This window comes from Morus notabilis, unplaced genomic scaffold (genome assembly GCF_000414095.1).
Source record: "Morus notabilis unplaced genomic scaffold, ASM41409v2 Scaffold485, whole genome shotgun sequence".
NCBI lineage: Eukaryota > Viridiplantae > Streptophyta > Magnoliopsida > Rosales > Moraceae > Morus > Morus notabilis.
This window is the reverse complement of record NW_010364290.1, coordinates 302,069-327,891: the sequence shown is the minus strand read 5'-3', so window position 1 is coordinate 327,891 and position 25,823 is coordinate 302,069. Positions and strand designations below refer to the sequence as shown.

The 25,823-nt window shown below is 33.7% G+C and overlaps 2 protein-coding genes and 1 pseudogene across 2 annotated transcripts; 1 reads left to right on the top strand and 2 right to left on the bottom strand.

Moving 5' to 3' along the window:
- Positions 1–13,380: 13,380 nt before the first annotated feature.
- Positions 13,381–15,211, top strand: LOC21408184 (annotated as a pseudogene).
- Positions 15,212–15,511: 300 nt separating this feature from the next.
- On the bottom strand, positions 15,512–19,268 carry LOC21408183 (probable folate-biopterin transporter 2). Its single transcript, XM_010106211.2, has 5 exons — positions 18,581–19,268; positions 17,115–17,374; positions 16,930–17,025; positions 16,683–16,853; positions 15,512–16,420 (listed from the first exon to the last, which is right to left on the bottom strand). Exons 1-5 carry the CDS (start codon positions 19,149–19,151, stop codon positions 15,818–15,820), a joined length of 1,701 nt encoding a protein of 566 aa, XP_010104513.2. The 5' UTR covers positions 19,152–19,268; the 3' UTR covers positions 15,512–15,817.
- Positions 19,269–21,392: 2,124 nt separating this feature from the next.
- Positions 21,393–24,726, bottom strand: LOC21408182 (ubiquitin carboxyl-terminal hydrolase 22). Its single transcript, XM_010106210.2, has 3 exons — positions 23,602–24,726; positions 23,028–23,146; positions 21,393–22,683 (listed from the first exon to the last, which is right to left on the bottom strand). Exons 1-3 carry the CDS (start codon positions 24,378–24,380, stop codon positions 21,905–21,907), a joined length of 1,677 nt encoding a protein of 558 aa, XP_010104512.1. The 5' UTR covers positions 24,381–24,726; the 3' UTR covers positions 21,393–21,904.
- Between the last annotated feature and the right edge of the window lie 1,097 nt (positions 24,727–25,823).

The window sequence follows — 25,823 nt, the reverse complement described above, 5'->3', positions numbered from 1 at the left end:
GCGCCTCCAGGTGTTTGGTGACAGAGCCAACCTCTTCTTTCTCTCTCTCGTGGGCTAAACCTTGGGCCGAGCCCAACTACTTTGTTGAGGGAAATGGAGGTGGGGAATCCAAAACCGAAAGGGAGAACGGGGAAAATAGCAAAAGAGTAGGGAAATAGTAGAAAATACGCCGATATGAAAAGCTAAAAAAAGTATATAGGTTAATTTTTAGTTATAAAAATTAATAGGTCATAATTTATCAAGTTATAGTTTATAATTAAATAAATTATGAATAAACTTATCAAGTTATGGTTCATAGCCAGACAAGTTATGGACAATTATGAACAATAACTTGTTAAGTTATGGTTCATAACCAGACAAGTTATGAATAAAAACAGTAATTTAGCCTATTTATTAACTTATGTAAACTATTGACCTATTCATTTTAATTCATCTCAAGTCTTGACCTATTTTTCTCTTTCTCTCATATATTTACACCCACGCCCTATTTTCATGACACGTGACGATTCTATTATAAGTATAGAAGTATTTTTGTTAAAATTTATAGTTCAAAAAAATTGATATTACGTTTTAAAGATTAAAAGTAAAAGTGTTATAAGGATAATAAGAAAATTTTTATAATTAATCCTAAGACATTAAATTTTTAACTGATAATTTTAATTTTATTATAATAGGTATGTGTATAAATTAAATGTGACTCCTTTAAATTAATAGTTTTTTACATTTTATTAGGCCAACCATTAAATTTTTTTAAAAAATAAAATATTTAATTTTATTAAATTTATAAATATTAGTATAATTTTAATTAAAAAAAAAATTGACCCCTATCAGTAAATGCGGACTCTGTCACTGTTTGCAAGTAATGATCAAGAATTTTAGAAAATAATAGTAGAGTGATGGTATCAAAAGTAATAAAGATAATCAGTTAGCAACTGCCTTAGATTTTCTTTTGCTTAAATATAGGAACAGAACAGAAGAATATTATTATGTACAGATGAACATAAACAATCGTCTCTGAGAAACAGAAGCAAATTAGAGATCAGAAGATAAAAGAAAGAAAAGAATAGTAATATGGCAGACAAAGAGGAAGCAGAAGTAAAAACTTCAGCAAATCCTAATAACAATATGAAAGATAGGAAGACATCATGGGCAAAGCTCCGCCGAGTTGACTCGCTCAATTTGGAGGCAGGACGAGTTTCCATGACGCAGAGCCACACTTGAGGCGGGCTTGGTTTCATTTAATTTATTGATTACGAGGTTGATAACATTGATCACGAAAGTAGACTTCTAGACGTACTGAAATATTGTGACATGATCAAATTAGTAGAACTTAAGTCTCCAATGTTTTTTTTTTTTTTTTTTTTAAGTGTGTGTGTGTGTGTGCGTGTGTGTGTGTGTATATATATATATATATATGAATGGTCCGATAGGCTAATATTATTTGATCAGTCAGGTAGTTGTTATGGGCCGTTGAATCAGAATTGAAGGGCCAGATTTTTGTAAGGGCATGCTAAGAAATAGCATACTTTCTAGATGAGCAGGGGCTATGAAAAAGTATTATTAAAAAATGTAAAGTGGGTTTAAAATTCATTTTCAAATAATTTTTTTTATATAAAAATAGAAATAAAAACGTTTTTAATTTCAGGTAAAAATTATTTTTAAAAATGTATTTAGTAATTTTATTCTGAAATTATTTTCAATAGAAGAAAAAACTGAAATTATGTTTGATTGCACATTTTTTAAAACATGTAATAATATTTTAAATAATATATTAAATAATTAATAATCAGTGTATTAGTTCACATTAATATATTATTAGTATACTAATAATCAGTATGTTAGTTCATAATTAATATATTACTAAATAATTAAAAACTTGAGATTGCATCTTTCTCCCTTTAAGGATTCGACCCAATGGTTTGATTGAGAGGGAGAGAAAACCCACGACTTGCAACAAAGAGAGAAAAAAAAATCAGTTGGATTTGCGAGCTTTGTTGGTTCCTGGGATCACGGAAGAGCAGTTGTGTGTGCGAGGTTGGGTGTCGAGTCGCTTGAGATTGCTGATTCCCGGAGGAGAAGTTGGGTTCGCGAGATTTGTTGGCGGCTGGGGTTCACGAGCTTCGTCGGCGACATCTCTTGGGTTCGCGATGGAGGTAGTGGCTGGAGAGAAATATTGGAAGAAAGACAACTGTAAACCCAAAGTGATAATCACCACAAAAAAAAATCTGAAATGAAAATGGAAAATGGAAATGAAAAGAGGAAAATGATCTTGTATCGTTTTCAAAAACCAGTGCAAAAAAGAGAAACGGAAAAGACCATTTTATGTCTTATTTTTAAGTAATTAATGCGCCAAACGTGTTTCCAAACTAATTTCATTTTCAGTACCTCAAAAAATAGGAAAAATGTTTTCAAAAACGGTATCAAACGCCCGTAGGGTCTAGTAATAAATGGAAATAAAAATTGATAGGAAAATAATAATAAATGATTAAAAATGATAAAGTAGAACGACAAATGGTATTTGCATCGTTCTCATCTACTACTCATGGGGCATTTATTTCCGGCAAGAAAACAATTGGATTTAGGCGAAAAGTCTGGCAAAAAAAAAAAATTTCGGATTCAGGTGAAAAGTCCAGCAAAAGAAAAAAAATTCAGTTATTTTTTGCTTTATTATATATTATGCTTATTGTTTGCGTCTCTTTAATATTAGTTGAAGTATTAGGGATGATAATAATTCTCACGTAATGAGGATATGAAACAATTATTGGGATAAAAATTGGAATGGTGACAAAATTTAGTCCTCAATTCATAGTTGGTGGGGACAGAAGAAGTACTCTGCAGTACGTTACCTCTGTTCTTATTTCGATATTAATGTATTATTTTTTTATATAAATATATATAGATACACATATCTCTTAAAATTATTTTTTACTTAAAAAAAGATAACTGCATTTTTTTAATTAGAAAAAGGGAACTAACGAGTTTCTTGTACCGAGAAAAAAAAAAGGCAGTTACTAATATTCTCCTATATTATATATACACATAATGATCACTAATCCACTTTTGAAAGGAATAAATAAGAAAGGATAATTTATATTTTTGTTTTGATGTTTTAAAACTTTTTTGGCTTGTGCATTGGTTATTACTTTTGGATTGGTTATTAATTTTTACTATTTTTTTATATAATTTTGAGGTGCTTAGTTTCTATATATGGGGAATGGAGCGGATATGGAAAAGGCTCCCCCAACCAGAAATTTCTGACTCCGACCCCGCTCCTTCTTATCCAGGGATGGGGACGGGGATGGAGATAATTTAGGGGGTGGGAGTGGGGATGGGGATGGGAAATAATCTTTTGCCCCAACCCATTGCTATCTTTATGAAGTCCACATTCTATGCACGTGGAAAGTACCGCATATGTTAAGTTCTATTAAGCACTGACACATACGAAAGAAACTGTGTTAATATGAGTAAAATAAGAAAAAAATGCATTATAAAATAACACAAGAGAAATAAATTAGACAAAATGGATATATCAAAAAATAAAAGTTGCAATTAAATAAAGCATAGAGGAAAAGGAATGCATGTCATAATAAAAATTTTCAAAATAAAATCTTAGAAATGAGACAAATTTAAAAGCATATAAAACTTAAATATAAAATCCCAAAAATGAATCAAAATGAAAAAATATAATATTTTAGAAAAAGAAGTAAAAATAAAAAATAAGAAAAAGATCGAAATGAAAAAATAAATAATTTTAAGGCGAAATGAACCAAAATAAAAAATAAAGTAGGAAACAAAAGAAAAAGAAAATAAAAATTTAGGACAAAAGGCAAAAGAGAAGGTAAAAAAAGGCTAAAATGAAAAAATAACTAAATTTTGGGGTAAAAAGAAAAAAAAAAGAGGGGCTGTTTTGACCAATATATATATATATATATATATATATATTGTATGTATTTAAATTCAAAGTGGCAGGTAACTACGACCAAGATTTGCTTCTTATTTTTTCTGTATAATGCGTATTAGTTCTATATAAATGTAGTTTCAATTCTTTTAGTTGTTTCTTTTTTGAAGGGATTTTTTTGATTGTTTTTTCTGTTCCTTTTTTTATACACTGAGAATTTGTAATAAATAGTAAATTTATGAAACTAAATAAAGTAAATAGTATATTTTAAAACTATTTAAAGTGAATAACAGTTTACATGGTTGTGTAAATAATTCATTTATGATTAGAAAAAAATATTAGGAGATTCTCTGGTACGCCTGGTGTACCAATAGACTAGATTTTTCTAGTCGTTAAATCTGTATACTTTATGACTTTTAAGTAATTTTATGTAGATCCAACATGTTTGTGGTAAAAAAAAAAATACATTGGATGATGATTCACAAATGGACCTTAAAAAAGCAAGGAGAAAATAATATTTTGTGTTGACCCAAATAAAAAAAAAAGAAGGAAGAAGAGAGGATTAAAAATACAAGTTTTAGAATGTGGAGTGATGATAAAAAAGATGCAGAACGTGAAGTGGTGAAAAAAAAAGTGCAGAAGGTGGAGTGATGACATAATGGTGTAGAACATGAAGTGATGATAAATAAAATGTAGAACGTGGAGTAATAGCTAAAACTGTTATGAAATTTCTTTATATAAAAAAAGAAGCAAAAAAAAAAAAAAAAGGGAGAGAAAAGCTTTTATGAAGATAGGTGAAAAAAAAACTTTTTTGAAGACATAGGTGCGCGTGTGCAGGTGTGTGGAAGAAAAGTGAGAGAAAGAAAAAAAAAGAAAAAAAGTGTGTGTAGGTGACAATGACGTGAGAGAAAGAAAAAAAATATACATCCTCAAAAGTACAGTTCGGTGTTTCAAAACAAGAAAGTAAAATATTTTGATATTTTAGTTTTTTGAGTTATTAAACATATACAGTGTATTTAAATTAAATTATATATACATTTTAAAGTATGAGATTGTGATTTATTTTTTAGCACTCTCTATGAAAATAAATCTTATATGCATTCATGGTGTGTGGTTCTTCGTTCTTATTACAATCCTATGATTATCACTAATATTTGGATTTCTTTTTAGAGATCTATATAAGTTAAATGTAATTTTTAAAAAAGTAAGGATTAAAAGTTTCTCAAATTATTTATTATGATTGTGAATTCACAATAAAAAAAAAATCTTTATGTTTGTTACTTTGACTTGGATTTTCTTTATACATAAATCTATATAAATTAAAAGTAAAATACAAACCAAGAATTTAAACAATTGCCCAATTATATATTAGTGTGCATTATTCCTACGAGAACAATTAAACAAATGAGATAAGGGTTATATATATATATATAACAAGAATGGAAAAGAAAAAGGATGGCTGCATATGTACAAATGAGGATAAAAAAATGAGAGAGTAACTGCACCCTAATTATTTGTAAATAAAGGAAAATTAATTGTTGCTGAGGGAAAAAAAGGAGCAATTTGTAATAAAAAAAAAATGGAGGGTTAGAGATTGTTAAGATACATTTTTTAGTGCAATTTAAATGAAAAATTGATACGAATTACACTTTAAGAATCAAAAAATGAGAAATTATGTGCATATAATCTATATGAAAATATTCATATAAATCATACTATAATCGCCAAGAAATAATTAAACAATGAAAAAAAAAAGAAACAAGCAGATATATATATATATCAAAAAGCCGCTAGACTTACTGTGATACTTGCTGTGGTGTTTGCACTTGCTGTGACGTTTGCAGTGTAAAAGCTACCATGGTTCACACACACATATATACACATAAAAAAACGTGTAGAACGGATGAGAGAAATCTAAATTTCTTTTGAAATTAAATTGTTAGCAAAAAAAAAATATATATATATACATCGTACAATTGAATCAATCGATTTAGATATGATGAAATTTAAAATTAAAAAAAAGGGATAAAAGATAAATTTTAAAGAAATTCAGAATATTAAATATCAAAGAATTTAAAGTGTACAAATTGAGTCCCTTTATGGTCCTTTAGTTTAAAAAGATGAGCTCATTGTCTCATTAAATCATATGGTGATTAAATATAATTTTTAAATCTCAAATTTAAATAAAAAATCTCAACACCAAATTCAAAAAAGATCCTTTTAATTCCTCATAAAGTCATATACCGGGAAATTATCCAAATACAACTTTCAAATTCAAATTCTAAAGTAAAATTCCAAATCAAATTTTAAAACATTTTTGAATTACTCATATGGTAATATATCGGAGAATTCTCCAAAATCAAAATTCAAACTCAAAAACTACGATTGACTTGATTTCCTATGAGATACGTAGGTAACTTAAAATTTATGTGCAGTTTTAAGATCAAATGCAATCCTCTCAACAGATGTTGAACGTGGTGCTCACCATATTTTCTCTCCCTGCTAGTTATAGGGAACTAGGCAGTAACTTTAGGCAGGGAGAGAAAATAAGGGCAATCCTCTCAACCAGGCTTCTCAGGGTTGGAATGACTTATGAGATTTTGAGATTCATAAATTGATTATCATCAGAAAACAAGTGAATGCCTTTTTTCCATCCTTTAATTTCTTCGACCTTCTTTTGTTTTTCTCCACGTTCAACATCTGTTGCATGTCGTGATGTTGTGTGGATGAGTAAAGAATTTCGATTTAAGTGTAATATGTTCAGCATATAGAGTTTGTTTGGCCAATTATTAATAAATTTGTTGATATATTCCTCTTTCAGTATGGATAACTACTAAATTAATCCCAACCAAATTCAGATTCGTATATCGGAAAGATAAGACTCATAAGTCTTATATAAGATCACATAATGACAACTATATTTTCTGTTTTCCTATCAAAAAAACTATATTTTCTGTTTTGGAGCCTGTATTGCATCAGTTATGGAGAAGAACCAATAAAATAAAGGAGAAAAAATCAGAAAATTTTCTAAAATACAGGATTTTCGATTTTCCATTCTTGAACTTAATTAGATTGAGTAATTCACAACTGGAGAGAAGAACAATGGCCTTCTAACGACAACTATTTGTCTTTCTTTCTTTTCTTTTTTTTTTTTCCTTTGTTTTGATAATCTTTACTTTGTAGTTACCAACGAGAGTCGAGACCAAGGATTTATAGTAATTAATTAACCTGTTTCCTACTTTGATAATTTAGAGACGTTCATAGATTATAATCATAAGATTAAAATCATTTTCGATTTACGTATATTTTTTATGAGAGAAAACACTGTAACAAATCATGAACTATGATTCGAATCGGGATACGAATCTCTTAACCAAATAACCCCACATGTAGGGCCATTTTAAGTGTTAAGAATAAAAGGGGCACTGTGGTGTCATTTTTGTTCAGTGGTGCCCCTTAGCTTAAGTGTCTGTCTATTGGTTTTGTTAGCAACTCTTTAATTAGTTTTTCAGTTCTTTTGTTGTAAGAGTTTTCTTATTTCCTTTCTCTAAACGCTGTTTTTCATGTTATGCAGACAACCCGAGAGTTCTCAGATTAGGATAGCTAGATGATCGTGGGCGGAGTAAAAAAAAAAAAATTTATTAGATGTAAAATTAGTGTGAGATTTCACATATTACAAGGAAGACAAACATAGAATTTCAGAATTTTAAAGGGGCAAATTACAACTTTTATCAGATGTCACATAAAATTAAAAGAAAAAAATTTTAAGTGGTCCGATCACATATTCTTGATTTAATGTGGCACTCCCTTTAGTGACGGATGCAATGAGACTTTTCTCTTCATTTATTATTATTATTGTCGTTGTTTCTTATAAACGGATTTTCTCTTTAGTTTGCTCCTTATATCCAAATTTGGATAGCTAACTGATGACGTATTGAGACTTTTCTCTTTGTTATTATTATTATTATTTTGAGATAAATGAATTTTTCCTTTAATTGAATATGCTCCTTAATAACATCCAATTTGTACTTGTGCACAGAAGATTTGGATCGACGCCATTGAAAGTTAATTTCAACTTCCTCCTCTCTACGCCATAATTGCTACCTAGTACGTTGTTGCATATTTTACCAATAAACTATGCAATAACTTGTTTGTTTCTCTATGGATTCCCACTGATGTATTTTTCTTTCTGTTTTGAGTACACTCTTCTTGTCTCTTTATCTTGTCGTTATAGAAAAACAAGAAAAATGTGATTCATATAAACACATTAACTTATGCTTTTTCTCATCAATTCGTACGGCAAGCATGCCTCCACCGTGCTTGGCTTGCCGTTTATCTTTAGAAGGTTTGACAAGTTAATTGTTGTTTCCGCTGCTTGAATAATCAACTGCCATTATTCTACTTATTCTCTCAGCTAATTTTTTTCCGATCTTATGCTGTTTCGTTATTGACGTTTTATTTATTTATTTGTACAACAACTAAAAGATTTATATATTTTTTTTTCATTGTAAAGGAGTGATCAAGCTATGTAAGTTACCGACTTTCCCATTACATTTTAATGTGGTTTTATCAAATTAATTTGTAATTACTTAGTACTATTAATAGGTGTTAGAATTTAAGGCAGACACCTTAAATTTCTCTCTACGAATAACACAGTTTTTATGCTTGGATTGAGTTAATTTTTTCATGAATAAGAACTTGGGTCCTCTATCTCTCTCTCTGTGGCGGCGCTTGCGGCATGATGGAGATCTGACACCGGTGAGGATGTCAAACAACTCGATCCTTTGACAACTAGTGTAAGCCAATGCAGGGTTGGCTGCGCGCTACAATGAGCCTCGCGTGCGCGCGCGCTCACAAAGTCAAAAGGAGTGAACCTGCTACGTACTCGCCCAGTCCGAGCTCACACTACCGTAACTGTAACTAGTTTTTAGACGTGGTGAGAGTGTGACTTTTCCCCGGAGAAACTGTTATCATGAAGTCCTCCTGTCGGATCAACTCCAACATGTGCTCACCAAATTCATTGTCGTCATTTTTTTTTTTTTTTGTTGAGTCTTCTAGTAGAGTACTATCAAAACATGGCAGCAGCCAAATGTTTTTGGTAAGTTGACTGATTACCTTTAATAACGCAATAGGTTAGTGTCAGTAATACGTTAGACTACCTCTGAGGTAAGCAATGAATTACCCACCAGTAACTTGGTAAATAAGTTGGTATAATAGGAGTACTCTATTTATTAGGATTTACCTCTGAGGATATCGAGTTCTAACCTCGTAAAATTGAATAGGAATACTCTATTTATTAGGGATGTTTTTGATATTGTGGATTTTCTTCGGCGGGTGTTTCATTATATAATTTTACTTTTTCATGACAAAAGTTAATCGATAAGATTCGATTGTTCCATTTGTCTCGAAACGCCTCCTTTTTTTTTGTTTGATGGTTTTATTAATCTCTCTGTTTTTTAATATTTTAATTTGTTTTGTGTCCCAAACAAATTAATATAGTTTTATTAGATGATAATTTTTAAATGTAAAGATAATGTATTTTTCTTTATACAGTACCATATACAAGTCTTCTAGAAGTAGTCTTGAAGGTAGCTTCTGAAGACTATCAATAGATATTCCCTGTTCATTTTTCTCTTATATATGGTACGTTACTTGCACTAACATGGGATGATTGGTTGCAAATGTAGCATGGAACTAAAGTCTCATTTATTTCACCGATTTGAGTTTAAAATTTAAATTTATTATTATAGTAAAAAATTTAAAGAAACAATCACATCTTTTTTTTTTTGCTACAGTAAGAAGTTCACACATAAATCACATCTTAACTCAAATTAAAAACTGAAATTAGTGAACTAAACAGGCCTTAACCGTGTGAACTTTGTTGTTCCTATAAAAGAATTTTTGGATCTTAGTCCTGGTCTTAGGGATCTCAAAATTACTGTGTTCAAAGAATATTCTTATCTTTACCCCCATGGAGTTACTGTTGTGCTATCATTTGATTTATCGAACTTTGTTTTTTTTTTTTTTTTTTGCTTGAACTTCATTTGTCGAAGTTACTTCCTTTCTTGTGTGCTCTTTGTTTCTTAGTTGGTCTGATGTTATTTGTCTCTTGGTTTCTCAGGGTCCCTTCCTTGGTGGTCGTTGTAATCAAGTTGGCATTGCAGGAGACAAACGAGGAAAGTTTAAAATAATAATAAAAAAAGAGTAATTGCTGGTTCAACGGACGCGCAAATATAATAGTAGAAAGGAAAATGAGTTAAATTGTTTTTTTTTTAACCACCTCTTTTCATGTATGGTTGAACTTTTTTTATTTTATAAAAATGACAGTTTTGTTTACAAGAGTCGATCAATGATTGACTCACAGTCTGAGTCAGTCAATTATTAACTACAGTTAATCAGTAATTAATCCACACACAATCAATGATTGACCACTAATTTAATAAAAATGTTATTTATGTAATTTTACAAAATTGCAGTCATTTATGAAAAAATTCCTTTAAAAGTGGTCATTTGTGCTGAAATCCCGATATAGAATTACATCATATTACCGTTACATTTTGACGTACTTTCAAAATAGCTAGCTTGTAATGAATTGGACTGTGGTGGCCTAATAATAATGATTAAGAGAGTGTTTGGTAGAGGGATTCGTTTCCTGATTCAAATCATGATTCGTGATTCGCTACAGTATTTTCTCTCACAAAAAATACACATAAATTAAAAATGATTCGAATCACATGATTTGAATCCTCTAACTAAACGAACCCTAAAGGTTCGAGTGTTGTGCAATTATCTTTAAAAAGTCTTAAATGTGATGATTTACATTCAATGGTGAATCCACTTGAGACCCCTCACTAACTTTTTGCAAATCTAGCACTTGATTTACAGTGTTCAGGACCACGCCCACACGTATCTTTAAAGCTAGCACATTCAGTGAGATAAGGCCTAACAGTTTGGCTTTTAGCGGCCATTCACGTCTGTATTTAAAGAGCCTCTTTAACAACTCTAGAGAAGGTACGTTAACATCAGTCGTTCACTTTCTGAAATTTTTATAAATAAATAAAAAAAAACTTGTAAATGATTGGAAACAAAACTTTTTATCAAATGTATATGCATTACTTTTTGTCTATTCAAATAGTTTTTGATGGATTTTGATGGTATAGTACATCTCCAATCTAATGCCAAATTTCTATGTCTGTGCTAAGATTTAATATTTAGGTAGTAAAAAATCTATTTGGAAAATAGTGTTATATTTAATATTAAATCAAGTTAAATTTATAAGAGGTTTCTGAATTTTTTCTCTCTCTAAAAGTTGTCCTTGTACCGAAAAATGTTAATTTTAAATCCCAAGTTCTTTAGATGTCTCGAATTTAATCTCTTAGTTAATGTTCTGTTAAAATTTGAATGGAAAGCAATGGTAATCTTGTAATTCAATATCAAATTATAGGCAATCTCCTAATTTATTGCACTTTTTTGTTGTTCATGCATTTTTTTTTCTCAGTTTGATTTCAAGTTTAGCCCCGATAGAGTAAGAATTATCTCATTTTGACCCTTACAATTCAAAATAAGATAAAATTGACTCCCAAACTTTTCATATGTTGCAATTTTGATACTTTTATTAAGAAAATGTCACTTTTTTTACAATTTTAAATACATAGGAATCACTAGACTGCATGATATAAATTTAAACAAAATAGACTTCAAAACTTTAAGAAACTTGTTAAAAATTTTACAAATTTTTCTCACTCTAGCCTAAGTGTTGTCTTTTCTTTTGCTTGCAACCCCGTGGATTACTGTCGCACTCTCATATTTTCTTTTATCAACTAGTCGGGACCCACATGTGATCAAACTTGTTAAAAGTTGATGTTGCATTGACGAAGTACTAAAGTTGCAACACATGAAAAGTTCAGAGTTAATTTTGTGTCATTTTGAATTATAAGACTGAAGTAAGACAACTCCTATTTGTCTTGGGGGTTAAATTTGAAATTATCGTACAATGCTTTTAACAAATTGTATCTTTTATGCTTTCTAGTGGTATTTATTTTCTCTTGTATGCTTTTTAGACAACACCCTATCAGAATAAATGATTACTTTCTATTTGAATGGTGTTTTTTGAGTTTTGAGATCATAAACTTGATTATGTACAGATTATTAATCTTTTTTATTTTTTTTGAGAAAGTCTAATTATGAACATATTCATAAATTTTATTTGTTATTAGTTTATTTTTGTCCTTTGTCGTCATTAAAAGTGGGAATTTATTTTTCAAAAAAAGAAGTGGGAATTTATTTTTAAAATTGTAAGTCTTTAACTGATGGATTATATTTGAGACATTTTAAGAGTTTAGGGTTAAAATAATTTTCAGTACATAGATTAATTCTAAAAAAATTTCAAAGACCTCTCTCATGAATTTAACTCTATTAAATTAAAAAAAAAACCGGTTTTGATATAATGTGATACTTAATTTCAAATTTTGCATATGCTTATTGGTCCTAAATTTTCCATTTATAAGTTCTAAAATTTTGAAATTTAAGATAAAAAAATAGATATAATATTATAATAGAATTATACATTAGAGTTAAAAATGGAACAACATATTAACTATGTCATTTTTTATGCCTTTTTCTTGTCAAATATAATATAAAGCGATTATTAGAGATGCCTTGTAAAGTAAATATTGTTTTTTAAAGTGATGTCGAAAGTTAATTGGATGGTAGGAGCAATTAACCAAACTATTAATCAACATTATCTCTTTATAATAATAATGTTATAAACTCAAATTTTAAGAAGATTCTATTATCATGCTATCTTTCGGTTGCGTTATTTGGTATATTTATGAACATTAAATTTGATTAAAATTAAAAAAAAAATACACAGGACTGATAGGACTTACTACAAATCTGATTATTTAAAGTATAGACCCATAAAAAATAAAAAAAACGCCGACCCTAAGATTCTCCAAACAACAAAATGTTTCATGGCTAACAACACTGTTTGATAAATTAATTTGAACGGATAATTAGGACTTAGGACACAATATTCCCTTATTAATATCTCGCCCACCTTATAACCTCCCTTACTGTAAACAAACATGTCTAACTACAACTACCACTTCTCTATCAAAATTCTCTTCACTTTAGCCATTAATCTTCTCCCCACCATTACTCACTCACTAGTCTTCAACATCTCTCGCTTCGACTCGAACCCGACACTGGTACGCCTCGAAGGCGACGCGAAGGTATCGCCCACCGGCGACATCGAACTAACCAAGCTCGACCATTACCGTGTAGGGCGTGTGGTGTCGTCGGAGCCGCTACGCCTCTATGACTCCTCCAACGGAACCGTGGCCGACTTCACCACCCGCTTCTCCTTCCGACTCCAAATCTTTTACGGTAAGACCGACGACGGCCTCGCCCTCTTCCTCGCCCCGGTCGGCTACCCCATCCCTCCTCACTCAGCAGGCACGTACTTCGGACTCCTGAATGAGACCACCGTCTCCGACATGTCCCGCAACCAGATCGTCATGGTCGAGTTTGATTCCTACCAGAACGCTCCGCCGGACACGTGGGACCCGGAAGGACAGCATGTCGCCATCAACGTTAACTCCATTGCTTCGCTCGCTTACGCCCCTTGGGACGCCACCTCCAACAGCGGGAAGACGGCTCATGTGAGCGTGTCGTACGACTCCACGACGAAGAATCTCAGCGTGACATGGTCGTACGAGGGAAGCGTTGATCCTCCGGGTTTTGTTTCTTACGCTGTTGATTTGAAGAAATTTCTTCCCGAGGTGGTTACCGTTGGGATTTCTTCTTCTACGGGGCTGGACAGTGAAGAACATACAATCAGTTCGTGGGAATTCTATTCGAGTTTGGATTTGGGTATTCCAAAGGAACGATACTGGAAATAATGATGATAATAATAATAATAATAATAATAAGAAGAAGAAGAAGAAAAATATGCTGAATTGGAAACTGATTTTGGTGGAAGTATTAGTAATATTGGTTATGCTCGTTTTGATGGTGATCTATAGGTTCGTGAGGAGGGACAGAAATTCTCTGGTACTCTTGGTTAAAACAGATGTAGAGAGCGGATGTTTATCATTGCCGAAAAGATTTACTTACCAAGAACTGGTGAATACAACCAATGGTTTCGCGGAGGATAGAAAGCTCGGTCGAGGAGGGTCGGGACATGTCTACAAAGGAACGTTGAGAGATTTAGACCGCCAAGTTGCGGTGAAGAGAATCTTCGGAGAATCGGAGCATTCGGAGAGAATCGTCTTCAACGAAGTGAAGGTGATAAGCCGCGTTATGCATCGGAATCTTGTGCAGTTCGTCGGTTGGTGTCAAGAGCAAAAGGAGATCCTTCTTGTTTATGACTATATGCCTAATGGTAGCCTTGACAATCACCTTTTCGGCGACAGAAAGACTCTGCCGTGGGATGTAAGGTACAAGATAGCACTAGGCTTAGCCTCGCTCTTAACTATCTACACGAAGAAGCAGAGCAGTGCGTTCTTCACAGAGACATCAAGCCCGCGAATGTACTGTTGGACACGGATTTCAGCACCAAGCGCGGCGATTTCGGGGTGGCCAAACTAGTGGACCCCCAGCTGCGAACTGATCGGATGACGCCAGTGGTGGGGACGATTGGTTACCTGGCACCGGAGTACGTGAGCGTAGGAAGAGTCTGTAAAGAATCGGACATGTACAGCTTTGGAGTTGTAGCTTTGGAGATCGCCTGTGGGAAGAGGAGTGTTTATCAGGAAGGGGAGTATCATGTGACGCTGATGAAGCGGGTTTGGGAGCTTCACCTTGGAGGGAACATCAGGGAAGCGGCTGATGAGAGATTGGATATGGAGTTCAATCCGAACCAAATGGATGCCTTGTTGAAGGTAGGATTGTGGTGCACTAACCCAAACGAAAGGGAGAGGCCAAAGGCAGGGGAAGTGATTAAGGTTCTTCAGCTTGATGCGCCAATGCCGGAGCTTAACAAGCCCCATGAACTGCATTTTGCAGTGGAGCTCCATCCAGTCCCGAGCCAACAAACGACTGATTCCACTCAAACAGCTAGTCTTCCCCCTTACAGAAGCGTAGCTAGTCGTTTTTTGCAAAGTTGAGGGTGTTTCTCTGGTATTGTCCCAAAAGCTTGGCATGCCGGTGACAAGTTTCCTTGTTTGTTAAAGCATCGGGATTTTTAACACATTTGCCCCCTAAACTTGTCATGATTTAACAAATTGCCTCCCAAATTTTTAATTTTGACAAGTTGCCCCTTCAACTTATAAAGTTATTGCAATATGCCTCATTTTGACGACCATTGTGTTAAATTAGTGTCAAAAAAGCACATTCAGCTAAAAATTTCAACATTCCAATTTAAATGTAACACAAATCTTTCAACATCTCAACTTTTTAATCCCTTAAATCTAATAAAAAAATTTGAGCAAATTTAGTTAAAATTGGGCACATTACAATAAATTTACAAGTTCGGAAGGTAACTTCCCAAAATTAAGAGTTTAGGGAGTAAGTTACTGAACCACAACAAGTTCAGGGGCAATTGTGCCAAAAACCTTAAAACATTGCCCAATAAGATTAACTCAATCAGCTATTTTACCTTGACTAGAGAGAAATATATAAAACTTCGCATTATTTAGTATACATATATCAAACATCAGGCAAGAAGAAAAATCATGCAAGCAATATTCTCTATTATCTATTGGACGTGTATATTATTGTACTGAAATGAAAAAAAAATGGTGTATTTGAGATAATGATGGTGTAACAATTCTAGGCACGTAACATCCATCCGCAGAATTCCTTCAGTCTCAACTTCAAGCAGTTTGACTTTTACCTTGGTGTTTCCAATCTGTTGGTATACTATAATCTGAAAATGGTTTTCAGGTAAATGTACTTTTTTTCTTTTTCCTGTTTTGGTTATCTAGGATTGTCAACATTGTTTACAAGAGAGACCAATTCAACATTCTTTGCCTCCTGTGTATCAGTCTCCTCTTCTGTGCTCAAGATTTCAGTGGGAAGAATGGAAGAGTTGGGGTCAGCTCTAGGAACCAAAAACAGCAGACCAAGAGGGCTGATTCTTAATATGTTTCGGATCAAAATCGCGAGCCAAAGGTTATCAAACTGCGTCCGAGTAACCTTCAACACATGAAGCAGGAGACCTCCTCCCCATGAGGCTGAGAGAATTCCAACGTTATCAATCGACATGAGCAGAGCAAAGAAAGTTCCTTCAATGCCTGAGGGACAAAGCTTTGAGCTGAGCACGAGAAGAGGCATCCATTTGAGCCTTCCGATCATTTGTGAAACACTTTCATCAATCACCACAAAGAAATAATCGGGTATGCTGAATTTCAAATTCATCCGCAAAACCAGCATCAAATCTAGCATTCCTGATAAACCATAGAGTAACTGTGTCCAGAAAAGCAAGTCTCTGAAAGGATGGTCCTTCAAAACATTTTGGTAGAGCAAGGCCCCTAGTAGGGCGCCAACTGAACCAATGGAAAATATAAAACCAACATTCTCCTGCATAACGCCAATGAGTAAGTAGTAATTACTTTTCAATAGCAATGAAGAGTTGCTCTGAATTTAATAAAAGCTGAATATGAGAAGATTTTATTTAGAACACTTAAGGTATTTAAACTAAATCCATGATAACACTAAACTATGTAAATGTTGAAATTCAAATTGAAACACAAGAAAATGGAATCTTAGACTTTTTTTATATGCTACAACTTATTTATCCCAAGTCCTGGCCAAAAATAAGCATCACATAAGTTTTTCATACCTGAGAGAAAGATGGACCATCCTTTGCGTCTGTATACCAGTAAAACATTCCCTCAAGGATATTCAAGCTTAATGCAAGGGACGAGTACATATATAAACATGGCCTCCAAACGCTTGGGGACTTCAGTGTTGTCCACATAGCGCTCCCAGCATTGAAAAACTTCTGACTCACCTGAGTCCAGTGTGGAACATTAAACTATGAGCTTGCCGAAACCCGGAACTCAAAATCAACAGGAGTTCAAGAATACCTGATTATACGGGAAATTAGGTGTATGAGGTTCATTAAGCACAATCCCAACTGTAAAGACAAGCCCAGCTGGGATTGTCAACAAGCCATACACGCCCTACAAAGGAGATGAAAGCTCTTAAAAAAAAATCGTAATTTCAAAATGAGGTATCTATGAATGCAAAACAGCATCGTATAGAAGCTAACCTTGGGACCTATAAGATGGACAAAGATACCGCTTATAGAGAATCCAACTAGCGCGCCGATGGAGGAACTCAAGGCGCACAAGCTTTGCATATCAGCTGCCAGTGAAGGATGACTAATACTGTTCTGTGCCACGCAGGCATCAATAGTCACATCTGCTATTGCTACCCCAGCACTCCCAGCTGTTAAAAACAAAAGCGCTAAAACGAGATGCAGCTTTTCATGCACTGCCAACATGAGCATGGAGATGACACCAAGCGAACCTGGAGTTAACAAAAAGGAGAAGTATTTGACGAGACAACTTTTTTATGTCCAACAAATCTCAAATCGCATCAACCCATTAAAAGGCTCAAACATGCAGGTCTTCTTGTCACAAATTAACTTATAAATTATCTGCAGAGACTTATGCCTGGTTAAGTGGACTCTCATTTTTTGTTCTAGTAATTTCAAATGCAAAGCAGCAGTAATAGATTTTACTAGGGTTCATCGTTGTAGATGTTTGCACTGGTAAAAAACGGAGTAAAAGGACAAGTGGAAATGCGTGTACCAATAAATCAATCCAATATGACCAGGCTCAGATAGTTTGAAAGAGAATACTTACTCAATTTTACCTATCAGGTTATTCGTCCAGGCAATTCGTGCCTTGGCATTTCTTACAAATATTCAATACAATATTCGAGTGCATGACCTCGTCATTTTGTGAGAACAAGAAGTTCCTATACCGTCTAACATGTACTATTATAGTGATTGGAACGATATAGTTCTTCCCTCCATAAAAGCTATTGAGTCTCAAAATCAAAGACTTGCTTCACAGCTATCAAGTTTTCATGACACTCCAGTCTACAGAGTCCGCATAAATGAATTTTCTCTCCTCATTTAGCATATGTCAAATGTAGCACATTAACCTGTTGAGCATGTAGAGCCTAATTACCGTCAGAGCCTCTAGTTCAATCAAGGCAAACTCTGACTACTAAATATGATCTCAAAATAACAGGGGTCGCCGTCTCTTTTGTAATATTTTTTTCGCCATCATTGAAAATTCCGCAACAGCTAAAAGTGAACATAGTGATGCCGTTTAGGGTGAACCACTATAAATCTTGCATATTATTTTTTCTCTCTTTCTATTTATATTATCTCTCAGTAGGAAAGGATTTGGGTTTAATCCGTGACATAAATAACTAACCACTAATATAGGGATGTTCAGCTTACCACGTTAAAGCACAAAATGACAACATAAAGCGAAACCGAAGAATCCATTCCTTACCAATTTACATCAATACATGAAAAAGGAAAAAAAGAAGGAATAAATAAAGAATCTATCTACTTCAAATAAAAACTTTCTTAACCATTAGGAAAAAATCTCTGTAACTTGACAATTAAAGTCTCCCTCTTTCCATAAAGACCCATCAATTAATTTTAAGAAAAGATCCATCCACAGAATTATTCAAGTAAAGAGATCAATAATTTACCAGCTAAGAGGAAATAAGGCCGTCTTCGATACCCGAAAATCGGGAGAACATCGGTGAGAAGACCCCAGAGAGGCTTAACAATCCACGGAATGGAAGTAATTCCGGCATAAATCTGGGCCTCAGAAGGCTGAACCTTCTGAACATCTTTCATGTAATACTCTGTCCCCACACGAGCAAGAGCTCCGCCCAATCCCTGGCTTATTCCGTAAACGACAACCACTCCCAACACGAAGCTCCAATGCATTTCGGACGCCAGCATTCTGAACCAAACGACCGGACCCAAGCAACACTCACGACAACCTTTTCCGACGCCATTTTTGTCGACGAGATTCTTGTGATCAATGTTGTTGTTGTTGTTGTTGTTTCCAAAGGATTCGAGTTCAAGATCCTCCTCTTCCACCATCACCGATCTGTTGGTGGTCGTTGATCTTGACAAATATGTGTGGCCTAAAATTAAGGTTTTGAACTTGGGGTTCTTGTTGTTCTGAAGAACTTGTTTGACCAAATCTCCAGAGAGAAAATTGAAAAATAAGAAGGATCTTTCTTCCTTTCTCTTTGTTTTGTTTTGCATTTTCTAACTACTAAACTATGTCACATTATGATTGTTTTGGGAAGATCGTTGTAAAGAGATTAAATGGATGAAGGTGAGTATTAATCCGGAGCTGGATAACTCTCGAGGGCAGCTGAAGGGCAGTTGCGCCTACTACAAGTCTGAAAGTTGACCAATCAAAACACAAACTGTAAAACCCGTAAACAGCTCATATTTATTGGAGCCATCTATTTTAAGGAAAAAAAAAAAAAACACAAGAAGGGTTAAGTGATAAATTTCTCTAAATATAATTGTTTTTTTTTTTTCGGATGAGGAAGATTCTTATTTTGGCAAATATATAAAAATAATATGAAGCTTCTCTTCTACTACCAAAACGTACAAAATTTTACATTAAAAGGTTCAAAATTCTGTTTCAAATGGTCGAAAAGCATAAAGAAAAAAAAAAAAAATATATATATATATATATGTATATGTATCGAGTTGTTTTTTCTCGTAACAAATTTCTCATGGTGCTACACAGTATATTCTTTTCTTTTGGTTTTTTTTTTTTTCTAAACTTTTCTTTTGGTTGATAAATGATATATATTTGGTAATTCATATATTCCATCTATGACTATTATTAACATTTGGGATAAACTCTGAAAGAAAAGAAGAGTTAAAAGGGGCTAAATTCTACTGGGCCATCCGAGTGGGGACATTTGTAAGGATCTGGTTTATGTCAGTAAGGACTAATAATTATGACAAAAAATTAAAAATTTATGTCAGTAAGGACTAATAAGGACTAATAATTATAACAAAAAATTACGCTTACTGAGTAGTAGAAATGACCGAGTTAGAAATTTATGTCAGTAAGGACTAAAATTATAACAAAAATTTAATAGGAATAAAGATAAATGTTTAAATTTTTAGTGAGGATTATTTCTGTATTAATATAATGTAATAATATATAAAAAAAGATTTTTAAAATAAAAAATTTGAGTGGGCGTCCGTCCATGAATAATATAATATACACAAATGTGATATCTCATGAAAACTTTAGAGATCTATATTGTAATTTTCTAAAGGAAATTAAACTTTGATGCCTCCCACTTTGAATATTCTAATACTATTAACGTTGAAGTATTGTTGGACGTGAGAGTTTTATTCAACCATATCCTGAAAATGGCGAGTACATATGTGAAGGGGATTACGGTTTCTAGGAAGGTCCCCTTTGGCTTTGACTTTGTCGACTTGCATGTTGATTTTCTTCGCCTCTTCAGTGTCTAGTCGTTGGCCTTGGTGGAGATTAAGCTCGTCCATTTAACATTTTTTATGCTTTTTCCGCACTAAGTGTACATGTTTCGGAATGTTAAAAATAATCGAAGTCACGTGAATGAAAAAAAAAAAAAAAAAAGCATTTTATAAATTTGACGGGGACTTGACGAAACGAACAAAGTCCTCGTTCTTTTCGCTAATTTGAGTTTAGAATTCAAATTTTACTACAGTAAAAAATTCTTAAAAACAGTCACATCTAACTTTTTTATTACAGTAAAAAACTCTCACATAACATAACATCTCAACTCGAATTAACGAACCGAACAGGCCCAAAGACAACCAATAATTACTATTTTGACAAACGACATGGACAAACATGACCGACACCTGATCAACCCACAACATGATGCAAAAACACGATAATATCTTACAAACGACAACACCAACCGTACTAATGAAAAGCGACAATGACTTGAGAAACGGCAATATATTTGGCAGGCCGCAAATACAAAAGAAAAGAGAAGCCTTTAAACTTGAAATTATTTGCAATTGCTCCCCACCTAATTGAATAATTGCTTTAAAAAAATATAAAATGCACAGTACAAACGACAAATAAACTTCAGAATTGTAGAAATGTCAAGGCAAAAAAAAAAAAAAACCACAAAAACATCTCAAGGGCAACAACTAGAAGCAGGAACTTGAACAAACGACAAAAAATTATAAACGACAGAACTGACATGCGACAACAAACTACGGCACACATTGAAAACGCTGATAAGTCTGAAAACGACAGTAACTTAACAAATAACGCGTTCAACAGCGACAAATAATGAAAAATGACAAGACTTTGGTTAAGGATTTAAACTTACTTTCTACAGTTCCAAATCAACAATGCACCTTCAGATGTAAAGAATGGCACTAATTTAAACATTAGCTTTTTGTGTCCAACTTCCATAAATATGCCGGAAATGAGAGTACAAAGATGACAAAGAAAAATAAAAGGCACGACAAATTCTCTTGCAATAAACAAGTCAAAATCAATATAAATAAATATTAATGGCCCATAGAAATCTCAATGAGTAACACCGAGTGGAACATGCAAAATTAGAATAATGACTTATTTAGTTTGATGAGAGATAATATAATTATTTGTGCTGTACATGGCGGTCAAAGAATTAAGAGAGAGAATCTTGTATGGGGAAGTTTAGTCACACCTTTTCGCGAAAAACCCCTTTGGCAACCATTCATAATGATAGCCATAAACAGATCAATGAGATTATCTGGAATTTGTATAAGTATACCTCCATTTTGGAACTGTGATCTTCATTAATTTTGCAGTTCCAAGTTGCCTCTCACATTGTATCCCACTAATGACAAATGGGATATGAATTATGATTCAGTCTATTCAAGAACGGGGAAGTTCTCTCATTCACTTGCTTATCCAGTTTGTAGCCGTGAAATGCATGTGAGAAGCCCTTTTCGACCGGCCAACTTTCAGTCTATTTTGTTTGGGACTCTGTTTAGCTGAACCCAGCAACCCGATGAAGTGCCTCCTCCTTTGAGGAAGTTGTTAAGTGACTCATATTCTCGTCCGCTTTGTGATAAAGCATCTTCTGAACATAAAACATCATGTAACACTGGGAAGCTCTCACAATCTCCTCATCCACCTCTGTAATCCAAGCGTCATCACATTTGTACCATTGATTTCGTAAGCGCAAATAAGTCACATAGTGACCAGACTCTAGTGTTCCTGAATGAGTGACCACTGCCAAAATCTCAAATTCTGTGGAAATGTCAGATTCATCGCCCTCAAAAGCAAAGATTCTGTTTCCAAATCTGTTTCTGACTATTGAGGATGATAGATACGGTGTCATGTCCAATGAGAAAGGAAAATGCAGATACCTATCGATCTTTCTCGACATTTTACTGATCAGCGAGTGCTCAAATCGTTTTATGTGAAGACACAGAACTAGCGGGAGCCTTCTGATGGACATTTGTTTTGATGAGTCTTGACGTTCTTGGCAGTTCTGACAGTACAGTTTCTGATCCGATCCCAACTTCTCTGGTCTTGTAAACAAGTCCAAACAACCTAAAAGAGTGGATATACTGCTGCTTTCATTTGGTTTAATGGGCTTCTTGGCTACATCAGTCATCGAATAATTGCTGGTATCGAGGTTGAGTGAAATATCAACATAAGGGTCATACGTTGTTGAAGTGAATCCACAGGTCATACATGTAACATCTGATCTCAACAGTCCTGAGAAACCCCTATGAGCAATGCACTGGCAATCTCCATTTTCTGTGAAAAAGGAAGAGGACTTTTCGTGAGTAGAACACAAAAAGTTCCAAGCACTAACCATAACAAATGCCTCAACCAGAACTTAAAATCTACTGGTATTGACTCCCTGTATAATCATTTTTAAAATTTCCAACTTCTTCCAGATGCAATAGAAAATCATTTAATAGTACTATATTCTTAATTCTTCTCGATTAGCATCAACAACAGAGAATCTCAAATTCTTCAATTTGCTTTCACGAGTGGTCCCTGACTTGAACATTGCAAGAAACGTGGTCATGCCTGTGGCGTCTCAGAGCATGACGCAGCACAGCAGCCTAAAACATTAGATATCAGCATTTAATTACCTCTATTCCGGTTCCTTATTTTACCCTCTTTCTCATGAATACCATCTAACAAGGAAATGAAGAATTCATGAGCATCCTGCTGCTCGTAACTAGCCAGATTAGCTGAATGCTGCCACCAACTTGAAGTAAAAACAAAATCTCGTCATTTATAGAGTAATTTCACCACATAACTCAATCAAAGAAGAAGGAAGTGTGAAAATTTAAAAAGTTTCCAGTGCCGACATGCGAATTTTGACTGAGAATCTATGCATTGAGTGAACTCCATACTCAAATATTGAATAGGAGCACATTACAACACGCATAAATAAGTCAATTAGTAAAATTTACTGAATCATCTAGGGAACACATTCAAAATAGATGGCCTATTCAGCAAAATATAACTTACGGAATATGAAGGTCTTTCTGAAATTGGCTAAATAATATAAGAAGCCCAACTAAAAGACTTGAAGACAATCTGGCCTCTACTAGAGCTTTGAAAAATAACAAAACTGCAGCTACCATCCAATAATTGCCTTACACAGTTTTTATTTAAAAAAAAAAATTACCAACTGGGCAGATATGCCGTAATGCAGACCTGTAAAGGAATTGAGCAGGACTATAAGGAGGCCGATCACCCGAAAACACAGCCGAGAAAATACCATCAATGTCACAGGGCAAACAAAGGCGGTCCACCGATCTCTTCCGGCAAGTTTCGCGGTTATGCTGATTGGTCAAGAAGTAACTCCTCAAAGGCGGCGCGTGCAACATTGCCTGCAACACAGAATTCATGAAACAAGTGTTGCCCAAGTTGTTCAAACCCCTCAAACCCAACGGATAACACGACTTAGCCCTTTGATCCCTCATCAAAGCCGACTCTTTCGGACCCTTCAAATCCCTCATCTGGTCAACAACCCCAAAACCCGAACCCGATTTCTTCCTCTTACAAAGCCTCTCCCCAATACTCTTCCCATCACTCTCAACATTCGGCATATCAATTCTATGTTTGGACATCACAGCCTTATCGAAATCAGGATCATAGACCTGATCACGGCACACAATACAAAAAAGCTCGGCCCTTTCGACGTCGACGGCGATGTCATGGCCGTTACGAGATTGGTTATGGAAAAGGACGTGATCTGAGCAAGAGATTGAGGAGCAAACAAGACAAAAATAGAATCTTCCCCGGTACCCATTACAGGAATCGCAAGTGGGTACCTTTGTGTTGGGATTTTCGAGGCTTGTCCTTCCGTTTGGGGTGGTCCTGATAAACTTTTGGAGGGATTTGTAGCCATTAAAACCATGTTTGAGCTTGTAATCCGATAGGTGTTCGCAGGGTTTTGGGTTTGTGTAAGGAGGGTTGTTTCTTCGGGTCATCTTCGAACGATATTTGAAGAAATCGGCTTTGATTTTGCGAATCAAAGAGATCGGTTTCGATTCAGTGATTCACTGTATTAGGAAAGTGAGATTTATGGGTTGGCAAAAGAGGATCTGGGGATTGGATTAAGAGGAGTTTGAGGGAAAAAGATTTGGGTTTTTGGATTTGGATTTGGGTATAAATATTTTTGGTGGGTATTTAGCGCCTGATCTTTATGAGGTAGTTATCAGAAGAGGAAAAGCGAGCAAAGGCTTTAGAACTCTTTGGGAATGACTTGCTGACGAAGGGAAGCTAGCAGAAAGGAGAAGTCTAGTTCTCTGTTATTTTTTTTCCCCTTCCTGAAGGAACAAGGTGCTTTTTAAAAAAAGTAACAAATAACAAGTTTTTTCGATTTTTACTCTTTTTTTTTTCTTTGGAATTTCTCTACGAAGGCTAGAAAAAAATATCGTAGCAGTATTTTTTTTTATTTTTTAATTATTAAATTTATATTAAAAATTATTTATTTTACATATTTTTTATTAAATATAATTTTAATTAATTAACAGTTAAAAATTAACACTAATAAAGAAATTTATCAAAAAAAATTTATTTTTCTTATTAAAATTTAGTTCATTCGTAGTTTAAGGTCTCGTTCACTTTATAAATTTGAGTTTTTAATTTGAGTTAAGATGTGATATTTTGTGAGAACTTTTCACTGTAACAGAAAAAGTTAAATATGATATTTTTTAAGAATTTTTTACTGTAAAAATTTATAATTAAAAACTCGAATCAGTGAAATGAACGAGATAAAAAAGAATAAACAAAAAATAATGAGGAATTTTTCAGTTCCGGTGCGAAAGGAAAAAAGAAAATCTGTCGAACAATGATTTCAGTTACGGTTAGTTGATGATCTGTGATGAAACTACAGCTAGCTAGCTAGTGGTTTTGATTGATCAACCTTTTTTTACTGCAAATTTCCTATGATGAGGATGACTTTCTTAAAATTAAAAAATGAATAAAAATCCACTGAGACTTCAAATGGCATTAAACCGAAAAGAAAAGCTGCATGCGGTTTGTTTGAGTGTCTGAAAAATGAAATTAAAAAAAATAAACCCCAAAAAGTAAACAAAAAGAAAAGGCCAATCCTTTTCTCCTCTTCATCTTTGGCTTGCAAATTAAAGTGCGTAAATTTGTTAAACTAAACTGAAAGCAACCGTCCTGAAAGTATTCGGCCATTCAATGAGGATAGTCGTCTTTGTACACTTGTGAAAGTCTAATATTGACGTCATTTTTCATATCAATTAATAATAAGAGATTACATTAAAAATATGACAATTTACGGCCTCATTCAATTCACTAATTTGAGTTGAGATGTGACTTTATATAAGAATTTGTAACTGTAACAAAAAAATTAGATGTGACTTTTTATAAGAATTTTTAACTGTAACAAAACTAGAATTAAA